The sequence below is a fragment of the Sander lucioperca genome, chromosome 14, assembly GCF_008315115.2.
Source record: "Sander lucioperca isolate FBNREF2018 chromosome 14, SLUC_FBN_1.2, whole genome shotgun sequence".
NCBI classification, from domain to species: domain Eukaryota; kingdom Metazoa; phylum Chordata; class Actinopteri; order Perciformes; family Percidae; genus Sander; species Sander lucioperca.
This window is the reverse complement of record NC_050186.1, coordinates 32,163,230-32,176,463: the sequence shown is the minus strand read 5'-3', so window position 1 is coordinate 32,176,463 and position 13,234 is coordinate 32,163,230. Positions and strand designations below refer to the sequence as shown.

The 13,234-nt window shown below is 39.4% G+C and overlaps 1 protein-coding gene across 11 annotated transcripts in view; it reads right to left on the bottom strand.

Annotated features, from left to right (window-relative positions):
* vav2 (vav 2 guanine nucleotide exchange factor) overlaps window positions 1–13,234 on the bottom strand; it is a 234,543-nt gene that overhangs the window by 29,257 nt on the left and 192,052 nt on the right. For all 11 annotated transcript variants that reach the window (XM_031277509.2, XM_035991526.1, XM_031277513.2 and 8 more), the window contains 3 exons: window positions 11,938–12,036; window positions 10,708–10,776; window positions 9,629–9,729 (listed from right to left, as the gene is read on the bottom strand). In XM_031277509.2, coding sequence (XP_031133369.1) covers window positions 9,629–9,729; window positions 10,708–10,776; window positions 11,938–12,036 — 269 coding nt within the window. The remainder of the gene's footprint in view (window positions 1–9,628; window positions 9,730–10,707; window positions 10,777–11,937; window positions 12,037–13,234) is intronic.

Sequence of the window (13,234 nt, the reverse complement as noted above, 5' to 3'; positions counted from 1 at the left end):
GTCTCCAAACACCACAAACGTCTCCAATAACACCAGAAAAGTCGCTAGTCGCTTTTGACAAAAAAAGTCACGTTTGGATGGGATTTTCTCGAACATTTTGCATTGAAGCATGACGTATTTCTGAGCTAAGGTCTAAGTACGGGATGTCTGCCAACTAGTGGAGGGGAGTATGAATGACATATAACACTCTATTTAGAGAAAACAGCTGTTTGATTCAGTACGCTGTCATGTCGCAATTTTGCGACTTTGGCGCTTAAAGGGTTAACGACCGTGTCACCTGCTGTTAAACTGCACCACACCTGCTAATGCCGAGTGAGAGACAGTGTGAGAGAACCCTTCAAACAAGCCTTCAAACAAGCCTTAATAAATCCACAACAGTACATGCTATCGAAACACCGACTTCACCGTTAGAGACACAAGACCTTTGTGAACGTATTCATGTAAGATTTATGTTGATAAACTTAAAAATGTGGGCATATCAGCGATTTAAAAAAGTGGTTCGCTCTGCGTTTCGCTGGGAAATGTGGAGGACGTTTAATATGGCAGTGAATGGAGGGAGATGTGGAGATCTTGTCATTTGGAAGCTCATCAAGCCAAACGTATAAGGCATATCGCAAAACAGAGCACATTGGCTGAAACTAGACAAAAATACCTACGTTTTGATGTATAAATTGTGTATGACAAGAAGATATTGTGGGCGTGAGAGCAATTTATAGAGAGGGGACAAAGATATTTTTTCTAAGGTGCTGCACTCTAGCGATGACATCATCCACTCTGACAGACGCCACACACACTCACTAGAAACGCAGAAAAATCCTGAAATGATCACTAAACTTAAACAGCTTTTTCACAAAAACTGTAAAAGATATCAAACTGAAAAGATATAGCCTAATACCTGAATATTTTGTGAACATTTTAAAGTTTGTTTGGCGTCTGTAGGTGAAAGTATGAAGGAGCTGAACATTTTGGGAGCGGAAGAAGATTTGAAGGATTTGAAGCATGCTCTCATTGACTTCAATGTTAAAAAAAAGTCATAAAAAGCTTAATATTTTAAAAAGTATAAATAGTAGAAAAAAAGTTGAAGTCCCATCATTAGCTGAAAGAGCTGAACATTTTAAAAGTTGAATGGTTTTAATAGCTGAACGTATGCAGAAGTTACAGAGAGCCAAAAAACGTACGGAATAAGAATAAATAAAGAACAGGATAACAATAGTTGGAATGCTGCTGAACAGCATTCCCACTAATAAAGAACAGGATAACAATAGTTGGAATGCTGCTGAACAGCATTCCCACTAATTATAATAGGAGGTCATGTTTTGGGCTTTGTCTGTCAGCAGGATTACAGAAAAACCACTGGCCCGATTTTCATGAAACTTGGTGAAAGTGTGTAGCATGGGCCAAGGAAGGACCCATTCATTTTTGGAGTGGATCCTAATCAGGGGGCTGAAAAACTACATTTTTGTACCCTGTCATTAACATTGCGAGATTGCTTCATGTGGTGTCAGAGAAATCAGAAAAATGTTCCCGACTTGGAAAATTCGTCCTAAACGCTCAAGTTGGAATGTTAACATTACGAGATAGGGCATGTGATGGCAGAGGTCTGCACTGCCCTTCGAGTTGATTAATAGTGTCAGTCATTTTTCAAGCAGAAATGAAAAACATTTGCTGGTTCCAGCTTCTCAAATGCGATGATTTGCTCATACAACTATTTTTACATTATACAGACTTAACGATTCTCAAGAACAAAATAGATTAATTGATAATGAAAATTATTGTTGGTTGCAGCCCAACAGAGAATCTCTCCAAATAAGCAACATTGGTTAAACTATAGTGGGGTGGTTGCCACTATAACGGTATTTGTTTTGCAAATGGTAATTTTTTAAATCCACTTTTCTGTTAGCAAACATTAGCTGGATGTTACTGACTAACTGACATTATCGTGACATCTTTTCTACTTGTGTTGCTATTACACAATTGTTAGCCTTGACCAGGATCCTGCAATTGACACAGTTGTTCAGGATATGTTATGTTGCTTTAAAGTATGGTTAAAACACATTGACAGTATTTTACTATAAGTCAACATACATATGAAATGCCACATGAAACACGATGTATTACTGTAAATAGATTTTAAAAATATGCAACTTTACTCTACTGCTCCCAAAACAAAATATGACAACTTATAAATGTCCATAATCAATATTCAGTGTCCGACTGTTTTGGCAGAAGTGGAAGTGAACCGAAACCTTCGTCTTGAAAGTAGCATTTATGTCAGACCCAGTTGATCATGATCTGCTCTACAAAGACTACCAATGATGATCCCTGTAGCTTCACTGGAGCCTAGGCAGAGTTCTAACTACCCCCCCCCGCAGTGAGGCCCTTTGCCTGGTTAAACCGGCCCTGGGTTAACAAGCCCTCTGATTAAGACTTGATGCACACTCGGAGAGACAGCTCCCCTCAGCTCCTGCCCCTCCAGGAAGACAAAGCGATTGAGATTAATGGGGCCCTGATCAATTATAAGACAGCAGGCAGACTGTGCAGTGTAGAGAGGATCCAAGGGCACCAGAGACACCCGTCATATAGTACCTTATCATGACAGGGATGCAAAGGGCTCAAGCTTCTGGTGTGAATGTGGGCATTATTATAACAGTTTAGGAGTTAGAGTGATAGAAGATATTACTGCCAGCCATGAGTAGAAAAGAGTAAAGAGCCACAAATTGAACGCGAACCAGCTACTTCTGAGGTTAGAAATGGTCAATGTTCTTCTTAAGGGACTTCTTGTACAATGAGTGAAGGCTAGATATTTTGGAGTTTACTTGAATGCTCATTTATATTCATCAATGTGTGGTCTTAATAAGGAACATTTACTCAAAGGGGCCACAATTATGTTTCTCTCACAGCAATGGCAAGAGCTAAGTGAATGAAAATGATTAAACGTTTGCTCATCTGGCCGTTTTTAAAAGAAAGCCATCCTTTAGTATATGTGTGTCTTTTCATGTGCACCACTGTGTGCCTGGAGCAAGAAGCTTGTTCTCCACTGCCTGGCCTGGGGAAAGTTTCCACTTGTAGTAAACAAACCCATGTCCAAGCAGACAGCCAGCACCTTGATAGTGTAATGAGAAGGCAACTTTAGGCTCTTGAAGTCTCGGCGTTCCCATCAGCCTCATTTCCCAGCAACCTACTCTGATAAATCCACTGTACGCTACCTGCTCAGCACCAAATGGCAGCCATACAAAGTTAGCGACTAGCTGGTAAAGAAAGTGGAACATTTAGCAGCTACAGAACCAGGTGATGCTGTCAGGAGATGGTGGAAACCAATATACGTGTATATTGGACTTCCATTCAACTCTATATGAATGCTAATGTTGCCACGTGTCAGCCCGATGTGTAAATAGGCAACTGTTAAGTAAAAACGTCAGCCATTACAGCTTCAAATGGCTTTAATATATCATATAAATGACACTGATTGAAAAAGAAATAAAAAACAAACAAGGAAGGCAATCTTTCTGGCACACAAATATCACAACCAAGGTCACTAAATCACACACAACTAGACAAACAATAACTGGATCTTTGGACACCATGTTGTGTGGAAACAAATTGTATATTTACACCTTTAATAACAGCCTTTTGTCTGAGACTTGAGAGGCTAGTCAGAGGCTTGGTCCTCTTCACTGAGACAGGCAGTGGAAGAAAAGGGCTGATGACACACAAGCACACTGCAGTATACACCCACTCTTGTCCCAGTCATCCATAATTAATCCGTGGCACAGTGGTAAGTATAGTCCTTACTTACACACCACGTCTGAACACATCACTGTGGGAGGTAATGGCTAATCATTTCCTGCTTTCTCCTGGTATCTCTGCTTGAATCTTTGCAATATAAAATACCATTTTGTACACAAGATAAAAAAATCATAAATCATGATTCCGTATCTTAATTAAATGGCAAATATTAAATTGGATAGTCCAAGCTAATTGAGCTCTGTATCAGCCTTTTCCAAAACAGCTGAAGCAACTTTGAACATCTTCCATCTCAGAGCTTCAAAGCCAGAACAAAATGATCACAGCATTGCTCTAACATATCATGCAGAATATTCAAACAGTTATAAAGCCAAACAATCGCAGTGCCTGGTTTGATGTGGGTACTGTGTGCATCACAGGCCTTGTTTGCCTTCTTATTCAATTGAGCAAATGTTTTTTTCCCCTCATAACTAAAGATGTAAAGATGAATCAGTTACGATTTCTTTGGCAGGCCGATGACAAGGAGACAACAAAGACAAAGTTGTGCCAGTTTCTGAGCCAGCAGGATGGGCCCATTAAAGGCACCCTGTGGGGTTTTCAGGAAAACAAACAAAAGTTATGTTTAAATTCAGTGTTACTTATCAAAACGTATTGTGTGCACTGAGGTTCAACAAAAGTGTTGAAAGAATGTCCTTCTTCCTCTTTCCTTTCCTTCCTTCCGCAGATTTCTTTGAAGCATTTTTACATTAATGTAAACTAGCTTGAACTCTCGTTTCGTGAGCATGCACTAGACAAACAAAACGTGGACCGACTGTTAAAGAAACTGATCCACAGCTTAACTAGAGAAACTCCACAGGGAACCTTAAAGTTCAAAATGTAAACTTGCAAACAAAAGCTGATGTTAGACGGGACAGTATATGATTGGCAAGGAAGCAGAAGGAGGTTTCCTAGGAATAACCGCCCGCCCGAAAGCAATGATATCCTTGTGTCTTTGGATGTGCAAAGTCTTTATACATGCATACCCCACCACATAGGCCTACAAGCCATGTCGCATTACCTCGCTAAACATCCCACTGATGTTCTGCCTCCATCAGAATTTCTTGTAAATCTAGTCGAGATCATTTACATCATCTAATAATCTCTTTAAATATTCTGGCAAATTTTATTTACAACTTCAAGGGACTGCTATGGGGAGTGCTTTTGCACCCTCTTATGCCTGTTTGGTGATGGGTTTATGGGAAGAAAAATATATACACAATATTGAAAATAACCCCTTTCATTCCAAAATATCACTGTGGCGCAGATATATAGATTATGTTCTTTTCATATGTACACTTAATGAGCTAAATCATTTCTTGACTTATGTAAATTCTTCCACAGATTATTTGTCCTTTACTATGGAATGTAATAATCAGTCCATTGATTTCTTAGATCTTACTATTTCTAAGGACGTAAATAATATTTTACAATCCACCATCTATCGCAAACCCCTTAGTAGGAATACCCTGTTAAGAGCCGAAAGCAATCACTCGTCTCATCTAGTCCGCAACATACCAGTGGGCCAGTTTTTGCGAGTCAGAAGAAATTGTAGCACCACAACTGATTTTATGTCAAAAGCAGCCCATTTAGCGCACCGTTTTGAACAACGAGGATATGACAAATCTGATATTACAAAAGCATGGGATAGGGCTCTTAGTACAGATCGCGCCTAACTGTTGAAGAAAAAACTTAAGTCACATACAACACCTAGAGTATTTTTTTCGACCGGCTACACTCCAGAAGCAGGAAGAATGAAAAATGTTATTCGCAAGCATTGGCATGTTCTGAAGAGTGACCCGACACTCAAAGACATATGTGCCAATCCGCCTAGGTTTATATTTAGGCGTGCTGGCAACATTCGTGACCGATTGGTTCAGATATGTCTAATCCACCTCTGACCACTTGGCTCCACAACCCACCTTTGGGTTTCTATAAATGTGGTAACTGTGCGCAATGCTCTAACTCGACCAATGCGAAGGAATTTTCACATCCTCACAGAAGAAATACTCCATCTCTTCATTTATTAATTGTAACAGTACACATGTAGTGTACCTTCTAAAGTGTCCCTGTGGACTGGCTTATATAGGCCAAACAGAACGTCAACTCAAACTAAGAATATCTGAACATAAGACAGCTATTCGTACCCAGAATTTAACATATGCCATGGCGAGGCATTATAAGCAGGCCAATCATGGCTCCCCTGCATCACTGAAGTTTTGGTGAATTGAGAAAATCATACCCCCAACCAAGGGTGGTGATATCATTAATAAACTTCTATGCAGGGAAGCGTTCTGGATACACACACTCGGCACTTTAGAACCTCTAGGTTTAAATGAAGAATTTAATTTAACTTGCTTTCTCTAAAGTCAAAATATGTTAAAGTATAGTATTTAAGATGAATATACTTTTATTTCCATTGTATTGTTAACATTTTATATTTGTTACGTATCACCATTGTTACTTATCAACATTGTTTTTTAATCACTTTTGAACTGTGTGTGGGCATTCGCCCGTTAATGACATTGAGTGATTGAGTGTAACACCTTGGTTGAGATGGGTGTATCTTCAGGCAGCTAACACGCCCCCCCTTACGCACCTGTTGATGATTCTTATTAAGGGCTTCATTGCCCATTCTCTCCAAGGACTCTGATGAAGATGTAACTCTACATTGAAACGTTAGTCACTGTTTTGCACCTTAAGTAATAAAACTATCAAGTAAGAAGACATCTGTGTTGCACCGGCTATTTTCTGTTACTTTAAAAGCTGATGTTACTTTCTCTTAGAGCCAATAGTCAAATTTTCACTCATGCCATTATAAAACCTACTGCAGACCAAATTTGAAAAAGAAGTTTGCGAATAGGCGGGGGGAAAAGGAAAAAGAGAAGCTGCACAGCAACCATTAAACGGCAGAGTTGTTTGAGACAGTAACATCTTTGGGTTGGAGAAGTTGCCGGTGCAGTAAAAACTGGCTTGTTTGTATTCTTTTCAGGGCCAGCGATATTGCCCTGCTGTGCTGGCCCCTTTCATAATTAGGATGCTGTTGTGCATGTTTTTTCTTAGAAAATGCAATTTTGAGTAACTGCGCCCTGGGCCTTCACCCCCACCCACGTGGAGCCCTGCGAGCCGAGCCAATCTCCAAGTAAACTAGAAGTGACAGGCTGTGGAGCCAGCTAATATTCTCTGACACATGGCATTGGGACCCCCTCACCTCCACTCAACATATCCAGCACACAGCAAATGGAGGAGAACATAAAGCAAATACCTCCAATAAAGAGGCTCATAGTGAAGCCATGATTAGGCACTGCAAGGATATCAGGGAGCCAGCTTACTCCGGAAATGAGTTGGGGAATGTCGCAAATGAGGATATCAACAAGAGGGTACTCAGATGCCCATTTAGTTTATAGACCTTTTGAGCGCACTTTTCCATGCAGCCCGGTTCTGCCTGTTTAAGAATTGAGAAGTAGTTGAGATAAACCAGTGATATTTTCAGCATGGCATTCAGATCAATGAAAAATAGAAAAAAAAGCTTTTCATCTTTTGCACCAACGTAAGAAAAAAAAGATACAAGTATATTGTTGTAAAGGTCACAGGGACAAGCATAGATAACCAAATTAATTATGCAGAGCCATGTCTTCAGGAAAATCGCTGTGAGATGCCTGATGAGAGCAGTGCTGTGCGAGTCCAAATCCCCTGGTCACTGTTGCCTATTGCCACAGAGAGAAAAGACACCGCAGTGGCTCATAATGAGCCAGGTATACATGTCAATCACATGCAGAGAGTCAAAGCCTGTGACGCACAGAATCTGCAAATCTAATGAACCATTTTCTCAAAATAACCCTGCTTCGCATTTCTGACAATGTTGCTAGAGATAAATATTAACAATGAGCGGTATGTCATCAACAAATTTGTGTATGAATCAAAGGTAAATGTTAGATATTTCTGTCAGAGATAGAAGGTTAAAATCCATTACAAAACAACCAGGTAGACTACATGCAGATCTTTTGTATGGGGTTCTTTTTTCAAGGTTTGGTCCCCTTAGTTCCAATGAATGGGAATCTTTGTGCTACAGTATACAATTACATTTTAGTTTATAGTGTTTCCAATTGAATGCCAACAGTTTGACTGTCTTGTTCTTACATGGCAATTTTTTTGTATTGACTTTAATCTCAAAACCCTCCAAAAAGAGCTTAAATCACTAGAATACTCATACAACAATGTTGTAAATGGAACTGTGGAAAATACTATTTCTCTCTTCCTGTATTTTTCCAGGTTCATTTTCTCTATGTGAATCCTCTGGGCTTTCATGAGACAACCTCCCAGTCCTTTACAGGGACCTTTGGTTAGCTGGACCTTATCTGTGATTGCGTGCCAATGAAGATTTCCAACCACTACAGAATCAGATCAGAGAGTCAGATGAGCTAAACTAGGAAGCAGATACAGTAGGAGTGTGGGCATGCGTGCATATGTGAGATAGCATGTGCCTGCCTCTGTCTATTAGCAGGAACAGAGTCTCTAGTGTCACAACTTTATGTTACATGGCCCTCTAGGCTTAAGGAAGAGGCCTACGATGAGCCTATTACTTATGCAAACTGGCGTCGCCCATAGAAGTACTGTGACTGCCTGTTTCAAGTTGGAAAGATGAGGAAGAGGGGAAAAAAGTAAGTGTGCTATCAGGATCACTGGGCGGAAGAATATAATGCATGCTTATGTATGCAAGAACAGGTACACGCACACACGCAGTGAAGTGTGACTCACTTTTGCAGTAATGGGTGTATCATTTGAGGAGAGTGGCATATCCATAGCTGTGTATGGAATCATGACCGAGGCCAGAACCTATCAACCCCATCATTACCATTACCTATGAAGCAGCCACACTTAGCACAACAGGGAGGCAAATCACTGCTCCCCTCAAGGATGCAAATTATCCACGTTGCTCAGCAGCTGGGCAAGATGAAGATCCATCTGAGAGAAAACCCAGTTTGCCAATAAACCTCAGCATTCTCGGTTCAGGGCGTTTCTAATCCCCATACCACAGAAATATCCTTCTGAACAAGTCGTTCTGTCTATAATTAAGCCCTCAAACATTAGTTTCTTGAAAACAAGTGAAACAATCTGTCTGTGCAGTAAGAATATTTGAACTTGTGAAATTAAATGCACTTATTTTAAGAATGTTTGATCTTGAAACAGAACGGATAAGGCAGGCCTTGCTGGACTTGATGAACATTAATCCTAATTTCAGCAAATACTTTGTTGATTTACAGAAATGGGGTCAAATTATTATCACTGCATGTGGCGATTTTGTCACCTGTTTAAGAAGAAAAAATAAATATTACAGATTAAATTTACTGGATGAGAAGGAAGAATCCATTGGTCAAATAAAATAGTAATGAAATAGTTCAGTATCAAATCCAGGCTGTGTGAGAACCTGAGTTTAGAGACAACGAACTACAAATGCAAAGAAAATGCTATATAACAGAGAATGATGTGGTAGTGTAAGAGGAGACACCACTGTACAGGAATATAACTGTGACAAGCAAATGCAGTCTTGAGTGGATTTACTCTGACCGCTTTGGTTGAATGCGGAACAATTGGTTACATGCTCTCTCAGCTTTTTCCTCTAACATGTTTTGTTTTAATTGACTTATTCTTTGAACACTAATCCCAGCAATCCTCTGACCGATCTGCTGACACTCAACATGATGCAGCCTCCTAGATTTGAAAGGGCAGAAAAAAAGGCAGCTTCCTCTCAACTACAAGTGGATTTTAACAGTCTATGTAACTCCCCCCCCCCAAAAAAAAAGCATGTGCATAGACCAACAAAACACAACGATTTCTGGTTACTGACCTTTCCTTGAAGTCGAGGAAGATCTTCCCCAGGCCGCTTCCTCCAGTGACCATGTTCAGGTCGATGGCTCGCAGGAGGGCAAAGTGGACTTTGATTACATCCTGAGGCAAAATCACAATCAACATTAGAATCTACCCAAATCTAACCTATCTAATCCTTTATACAGAGTTATATACATAGATAGAACCATATCTATTTCCAAGGATATACAGTACATTAGGTATGCAATGATACATGTATTCACCCCGACACGTTTCTTACATATTGGCTTGGTATGCCCTATGATTCAAATGATTACAGCTGTCTTAGTCTGATGCAGTCTAATTACAGTCTGTTTTGGCATATGAAGAAGATAAATAAAAAAATCAAAGTTTGTTGTTGGTGTATCAATTGTTGTTCGTTTAACACTGCTACAGTAGTAAAAGGATAAGGCTGGCCTTATTCACATGTTGCTTATTGCCAACATATGCCATAAAGAGATGTAAAGAACCCTAATTGGTTAATCATAAGATCCCAGGATTCAAGCATATGCTCAACGTCCTTGCTATAATGTTCCATTAGGTGTTCACAGTTTAGTAATTTGCGCATTAGCTCAGTCAGTGGGGACTTGGCTTGACCAGAGGGTCACCGGTTCAAGTCTCCATTACGAACCAAGTATGGAGTGTGGACTGGCAGCTGGAGAAGTTGGCTGAGACTGGGCTACTCCCTTAAAATGTAATAAGTAATAAGTTTAAAGTTTAAGAGACAAAAGTTAGTTGCTTTTTGTTGATTGATTATTGACCAAGTTGTACAACTAGAATTATAGTCCATATGCCACAGCAAAGGTTTTGAAAAAGGATGAAAGGAAATTGAATATCTTGTTTTCCCCCACTGTGATGAAACATTGAACCGTGACATCAAAATCTCATTGCATAACAAAGCATGAATTTTGCATATTGTTACACCCCTAACAAATGTACATTCAACACATCATGTCATTCATTCAGCCATCCATACACATATTGAATTATTCACTTGATGTGCAACACATCCAGGCGTGCTGTATAGACATTGTTTTCTTCGCTTGGGCGGTTACTCACCTCAAGATTGACAAAGATAGCCTCCATGTCCTGTGGACTCAAGACTTGCTTCAACGGGATCATGTAATTCTAAAGAGAAACAAGAAACAAATCAGTGAACAGAGTAAAAAAACAAATACTGTAACTCAGAGTTTTTCATGTCAAAAATGTATTGCTAAAAAGAAATAAAGCTCTGGCTAAGCTTTCAGCAGATGTGTAAGGATATATTTGAAGGACAGCGCAACTTAAAGTTAACTGCAGCAACAAAGAAAATCAATACCACGCTACACTTTAAAAGATGGAGCCCCAATATTGGTTCACAGGGCTGAAGTTATTTCATTTAAGGCCAAAACACTATATCTGCCATCAATAGATGGTAACAGCTCTTCTCTATGCTGCACTTATGCTTACAGAAGAGAACACCGCCTTTTGTTTCCCTAACGTGTTATGGTTGTCACATTCCATCATCATAATAATAACAAATAGATCAACTAAGAAGCTATGAAGAAATTAGGCTTTATTAACCCCAACTCAATTAAGCTTAACGAGTCCTCTGATCGTAAGGGGGTTATTTATTCTCATTTAGTCTTGCGTTGGTCCGACGTGGGAAACACAGAATACACATTTAGTTTAATGAAATTAGTGGAGCTGAAGATTTGTGGCACTCCATCAAATCGTGAACGAAATCTGTCAACGGGGAAAGTGATGTGTTAGCAGCACTGATCTCAACAATAATTCATTATTACACTGAGAGAGAGGGTGTATGTGTGAGCAAGTTTGTGATTCTTTATGCACACAGAATTAGCAGTTTAACGGGGATGCACATTGAGTTTGTCGGCTTTTCTCGGCAGTAACACAGGACAAAATAAAGAGATGCTGATGGGTAAGTGAAAGAGACGTAATGTATAATAAGTAACTGAATTCTCTTTTTTGGGAATAGCTTCCCCAACGTGTGTGTTCACACATATATGTCTTTGTGCCTGATGTGCGTATCTATACTTAAAGCCCCAGGGATTAGTGTTTGGTGTGTGGGCTGAGCCAATAATAACCCTATCGATCAGCTCCTGCGACATTTGTGCTCCCCAATGAATCTGCCAATAGCTGACATTTCCATGCTGTGAGACAGGCCTGAGACACCAGCAAAAAAGAAGTGACAAAAGGATACTCTAACACAACATTGCATGTGCCAGGAACAAATGCATATATTATCAACACACTCGAATGCATGTGCGCTCATATTTTGACACCCACCTTCTCAATGTCCTCTAAAGTCTTGTAGTACTTTGCTTCAGTCTCCTGGATCTCCACTAAGCAGCAATTCCTCTTGTCATCTTCTGTCATACCCATTTTCTATGGTGAGAAAAGGAAATAGTATGAATCAGAACAAAAAGACTGCATGATTTTAGACCAGTTCTACATTTAACTTAAAAAATTGTTTTTATTAAAAAAAAAGGCCACACGAGTGGATTTTTATGTTTCAGTTAATTCTCAAAACATATATCATCACAGCTACGCATTTTGCAAACCGAGCTGCATTGTTTTAGAAATTAAACATTTTTTTTACCATTCCAGGCGGCCATTGGTTTCTAATAATTTCCAAACACTATAGAATCTATTAGTACACTCTTGAAAATTGCTTGAGTTGTGTATCCATCAAAATGCATTATCTGTATGAGCTAATGCAGTGCAGATTTTTTTTCCAACCATAATGTAACATTGACAAAAATGAATGTAGGCTTGATGTTGAATGTAATGGATTGCATGACTCAAGCTGGTTTTAAGAGTCTGTTCTACTTTATTTAACCAGGATGATCCATTCACTTCAATACTGCTTAATAGGGAGTCCTAGGCATAACATGTACTCAATTTGCTAATTGCTTTTCATACCGTCTACAAATAAATGGAAAGCAAAAGCGGCTAGAGCAAAAAAATGCATCCAAAAATCTAGAATGGTAAAGTCTGTGTTGAAACATGGTCAGGAAAAAAGTGAACAGGATGTGCAGTTAAGTGCTGTGTTTAAGGTTGGACTGTAAAACAAAAAAGTAAATTTAATTAAAACAGACCGGATTTTCAAATCTACTTGAACCAGATAAAAATGTTACGCCACACTGACTTGATTTCAGTTTGCTGCCATGGCTAGAGTAAAGTAAGGTGGGGATGAGATTGACTTTGGAGAGAAAGGGAAATGACTGAGCTTTTGTGTATCACTGTATGTGTGGGCTGGTTGGCTGACAAGGCATATGTAGATGAACAAAAGGTTTTTAATTCATGGCCATGCAAGCAAGCACAATGTGAGTGGGCAGTGGAGGATGGGGAAAAGATACAAACCTATCTACATAAAGCATTTCTCAAGAGACCGGATGTATGTCTCAATGTACAAACATGAAAGGACAATATACTGAAATGCATATTGTAATGACTTGCCCATATGACCATGGTAAAAAAAAAAAAAACATAGACAGAGGTTTCATTTCTATAAGTATTTTCAATGTTGTGGGAGTGTATGATACTAAGCCACCTGGAACAGATTTGGCTGTTCACAACCAGT